Genomic DNA, 4,512 nt, shown 5'->3' with positions numbered 1-4,512 from the left:
CTGTTCTAGTCAAGGTGACACTGGGGTCCTGAAGGAACATGTAAGTATATTTATTTCTCAAGCTTTGTTCATTCTATTCCTGAAAAAAAAAGGAAACTTTAAAAATAAATTCCACATACAAACATAGGAACAGCAGCCATAGGCATGCTTAGTCATGTCTGGTTGCAATGGATAAGGAGTTATAAGGGGCACTGGTCATAGGCATGCTTAGCAATAATTGGTTGCAATTGATAAGGAGCCAGCTCCATGGACATGCAAAAAGAACATGCTCTGTTGCAATTACATCATCTCACTGGACATGACCAATGGACATTGGGTGAAACCAATGTCTCACTAGGTGTAACTAATAACCAACGAGCAACACCAACTTGGAATTATGTTTCAACTGTTTGTCTTGCCACATCAAAGAACTTTGCTCTGAGGACATCAGTGAGACTGGCCGCCTTGCTGTCTGTCCCCAGATTGAATCCACTATTCCCTGACATCCAACAGTCGGCTGGAGAGAACCATCAGACAACAACAATGTCTGCTCTTCAGTTAAGAGAAGTTCATGGCATCAGGACGTAATTTGGGGCTCGTGGTTGCCCTAGGATTGTGTGATTTGTTTATAGCGTTTAATTAGTGTGCATTGAATGCTAGTTGGGATGCTCCAGCACACCCACACTTTTTGCATTAACTGTGTTTGCATTGGTGTGATCAAATACTTGCTTGCATTGAAAGACAATCCTCGATTAATTATAAATAGCGCTGCTCACAAGAGTTGCTTAGGGCCTTGCTAAATTGCTAAGGCTGGCTTTGAATTTATGATCCTCCTGCCTCAAACTCCAAGTTGCTGGGATTACAGGTGTGCACCACCATGCCCAGTTCCTTCCCCTCTTCTAAAGCATAGAAGACCTGGATTAACAAGTCCTGGGCTCTTCCTTCCCACCCCTTTGTCCAGCCATTATTGGTGGCAGAGTGGGGTCAATAGGAAGCCAACACCCAGGAAAGGAAGGGCTGTCCTGGATCCTAACTACCTGCATTGCTTCCCCAACCTCCTTCACCTGTCTCATAACATGTTGGAGAGAAAATGAAGTCTGGGTTGAGGCTACCTCCTCAGGAAGGCCTGGTCTGTGGCACAAGGGGCTGGCAATCCAATGGTATCTTCCAAAGAAGGAATGGCAGAGGGTGGCAGTATAGAAAAGACAGGCTGGAGGAGCACAGTGGGAACTCTGGGCCCAGTCACGAGGGAGAAGCAAGTCATTCATCTGACTTGCTTTTCACCTTTTAGTGGTATTCATGGTGGGAATTTTTTTTTTTTTTTTTTTTGGTACTGGGGATTGAACTCGGGGCCCTTTTCCACTGAGTTACATCCTCAAGCCCTTTTTATAATTTTGTACTTTGAGAGAGGGTCTCACTAAGTTGTTCAGGGCCTCACTAAATTGCTGAGGCTGGCCTTGAACTCGTGATCCTCCTGCTTCAGACTCCCAAGTCTTTGGGATTTCAGGCATGAGTCACCACACCCAGCTGAGAATTAACCATTTAAAAATAAATAAAAACATAAAAACATGTGTTCAGAGATACAGATCTTCCCTTTTGCTTTAGACTTTACTATGGCTTGCATGTCCTTATTTGATTTTGTTTTTATATAAGATTTCAGTGTTTTGTTTATTATGGATTTTTTTTGCATCAAGTTTGATTTTTTAAAGACATGGCATTAAAATGTTATTTCTCATGATTACTGAGGTGTTTTTTTTGGCACTTCTCTTCTGTTTTATGCCCCAGACAAGTGCCTCTCTCACCTCACCTTAGTCCTGGTCAAGACAGTAATATAACTTCATTTTTTGGTCTTCTATATTAGGTCACAGCTTAGAGCAAGTACAAGAGCAATGGGATAGTAGAAACAAATGCAGTGTACCTGAAAACCCCACCAGCCTTTGGATTTAAAATAAGTAGCCTACCTGAGAGAGAAATAGAAATAAGCAGAAATTAGGATCAATTGACTTTATAAACATTTACCTACATAACAGGCATGATTCCCTAGTAAACAGAAAAGACTGCTGTCTTGGGCCAACCTGGATTTAAATTTTCTACTTATCAAATGCCATACTATGTCCTGAGTTTACAAGGATAAATAAGTCTTGAGTTTACAGTTTGGAGAGACAAACAAAGAACAAACAACCTGAACCCAATTCAGTAAATAATATATATGCATAAATACTTTGGAAGTTCAGAGATATGGGCAAGAGGTTATTTCACTTTTCTGGGCAAGAGTAGGGGTTATAACTATAAAAACAAAACCATAAATAGAAGGCATTAATGACATATTGAACCGAGAAAATAGACTTTTTTTGGAGAGAGTGAAGGAGTTTATTTGCACTTTTCCAAATACCAGAGAAACTTTCTCCAGGACATGACAAGAGAAAATTTAAATCCAGGTTAGTTCAAGAACTAGTTTGGCAAACTTAGTGACTGCTGTGTGTATAAGCTTGGGAAATATTTATTGGATATCTGGCCAGGCACTTGATAAAAACAAAGGGTTATTATCATCTTTAATTCACAGTAGGAGGGCTGGTTTTTAGAGATGAGGAGCAGGCTCATAGAATTTAGATAAGGTTAATTCGTCCAACATGTCACTATTAGTCAAATAAATGACAGGTACGTGAAGTCCAGGTCTTCACGAACTCCCCAAGCCCTCACCTATCCCTACACCATACTGCTCCTAGAAAAGCAACGGGAAAGAAATCCGACAAGGCATGTGTTCTTTGGTTCAGGATCTGTTACACTTACTTCTTCCACTCCCATTTTAATACCATCCTGGCAAAGCTGAAGAAACAGCCATCTTGTGCCTCTGTCATTATGCCCTCCGGGGGTCTCAGTGCATCCCTCTAATCCTCAGAGATCTAAACCTTAGCCAAATAAATGAATTAAAAAATCCATTTACTATGTACTTTGCATTGCCCTAATAGGCTGACAAATAGCCAAATTAAGCGTCAGAGCCTACACTTGAGTCAGTCTTAAGTATACTTGTTGCTTGAGGAGGGGATGGTAAAATTATGCCCTCGACGATCTTGTGCCAGCTGGGAAGACGAGCCTTCTTCAGCGTCCCTGGCTGATTCCTAGTCTTGCTCCAATCGAATGGACAAGCCTCGGACCAGCCCTGCTGTGTGGGAGGGACACGTGCGACCAGGGAGGCTGAAGTGGGAAACGAAGGGTTCCTGGTTGGGAAAACGAAGAGTAGCGATGGGTTTCGGGGCCCAAGGGCTGGGAGTAGTTAGTGTGCGATTTGGGGTGAGATTTTGAGGATTCCGGGTGTAAATTTGCCCATGAGGGACTGAGGGGCTGCAACAGAGGATTCGGGAACAAAGGCTGACAAAGATCTGGGCAGGTTTAGGAGCTGCAACGAGAGGAGGGATCAGGGTAGGTGGGAACACCAGCAGAAGCAAATGCTGCCGCGGAGAATCCAGCGCCCGCCCGCAGCCTGCAGCGGAGGCGGAGGCGGGGGCGGGGCCTCCCCGGGAGCCGCCCCGGGGACCGCCCTGAGGGCGGGGCTAGCTGGCAGTTACATAACAAACCTGTGCGAGCGGATGGGGAGCGGCTCGGGCGGCGGCGGCGGGGCGGGGCTGGGGCGGGGCTGGGGCGGGACTAGGCTTGCACCGGGCCAGGCAAGATGGCGGCCATGGAGGCCGAGACGGTGCCTATGACCCTGGAGTCGCTGCCCACCGATCCCCTGCTCCTCATCTTATCCTTCTTGGACTACCGGGACCTAATCAAGTAATAGGGCGGTGCGCATAGCCGGGGTGGGAGAAAAGGCGGTGAGGCAGAAGGGAAGGAGGCTGGGGACGCCGACAGGACTGGACCCTGGCGGCACCAGAAGGTGACGCCAGGGCCGCCCTTATCTTGCAGAGCCAGCGGGGCCGGGGGAGACCGGGCGGAGAGGGCCCGGCCCTGGGGTCTTCCTCCCGTTCAGGCCTCAGGCCCCAGGAGACAAGAGCTCTCTCTTCCAGGCCTCGCCGAGGCCCAATTGCAGGGAGGGAGGTAGCGCCCGGGTGCCGCCCCGCCGCGACCCGTGGACCACCGCTGGTTCCGCAGAGGCCCTTCTGGGTCTGGCCCAGCCCTGGACGCCGTAGATAAACCCCTGTCCTGGCGGTCGCTTGTCTCTGTTGGCCTCCTCGCCTGCAGAATCCTTTGCCAGCGTGGGCAGGTAGAACGCGCGAGGAGACAGGCGACCCCTGACCCCCCAGGTGCCGCACCCGTCACCGTGGTCGCTGGCAGAGGTTACTTCGGACTTGTGTGTTGAGAATTGTTTTGTTCTCAACTGTCCTCCTTATGACTGGACGCTGGAATTTTGTATTTTGGTTCTGACTTCCGGTGATGCGATACAGGTGACTGTCTTTCGCAGGGTTTCCCACTTTAGAGCATCTGTTCCAAAAATAAACACCGGTTGCTGGTAAAGGTGGTTCAGTTCTTTTAAGAAATTGGGATAGTCTGGAATGGAGGAAGAAAAGGCGCTTCCTCGACCCCCCCCCCCCC

The 4,512-nt window shown here is 47.9% G+C and overlaps 1 protein-coding gene across 2 annotated transcripts in view; it reads left to right on the top strand.

The window, feature by feature from the left end:
• The first annotated feature begins 3,575 nt into the window (after positions 1 to 3,575).
• Positions 3,576 to 4,512, top strand: part of Fbxo3 (F-box protein 3) — a 32,464-nt gene continuing 31,527 nt past the window's right edge. The window contains exon 1 of one of the 2 annotated variants that reach the window (XM_015477755.2): positions 3,576 to 3,753. In XM_015477755.2, coding sequence (XP_015333241.1) covers positions 3,650 to 3,753 — 104 coding nt within the window. In that variant the 5' untranslated portion in view covers positions 3,576 to 3,649. The remainder of the gene's footprint in view (positions 3,754 to 4,512) is intronic. The other variant, XM_015477756.2, reaches the window with a different exon arrangement.

This window comes from Marmota marmota, unplaced genomic scaffold (assembly GCF_001458135.2).
Source record: "Marmota marmota marmota unplaced genomic scaffold, marMar, whole genome shotgun sequence".
In the NCBI taxonomy this organism is placed as follows: domain Eukaryota; kingdom Metazoa; phylum Chordata; class Mammalia; order Rodentia; family Sciuridae; genus Marmota; species Marmota marmota.
The sequence above is the reverse complement of the archived record's forward strand: the minus strand, read 5'-3'. Positions and strand labels throughout refer to the sequence as shown.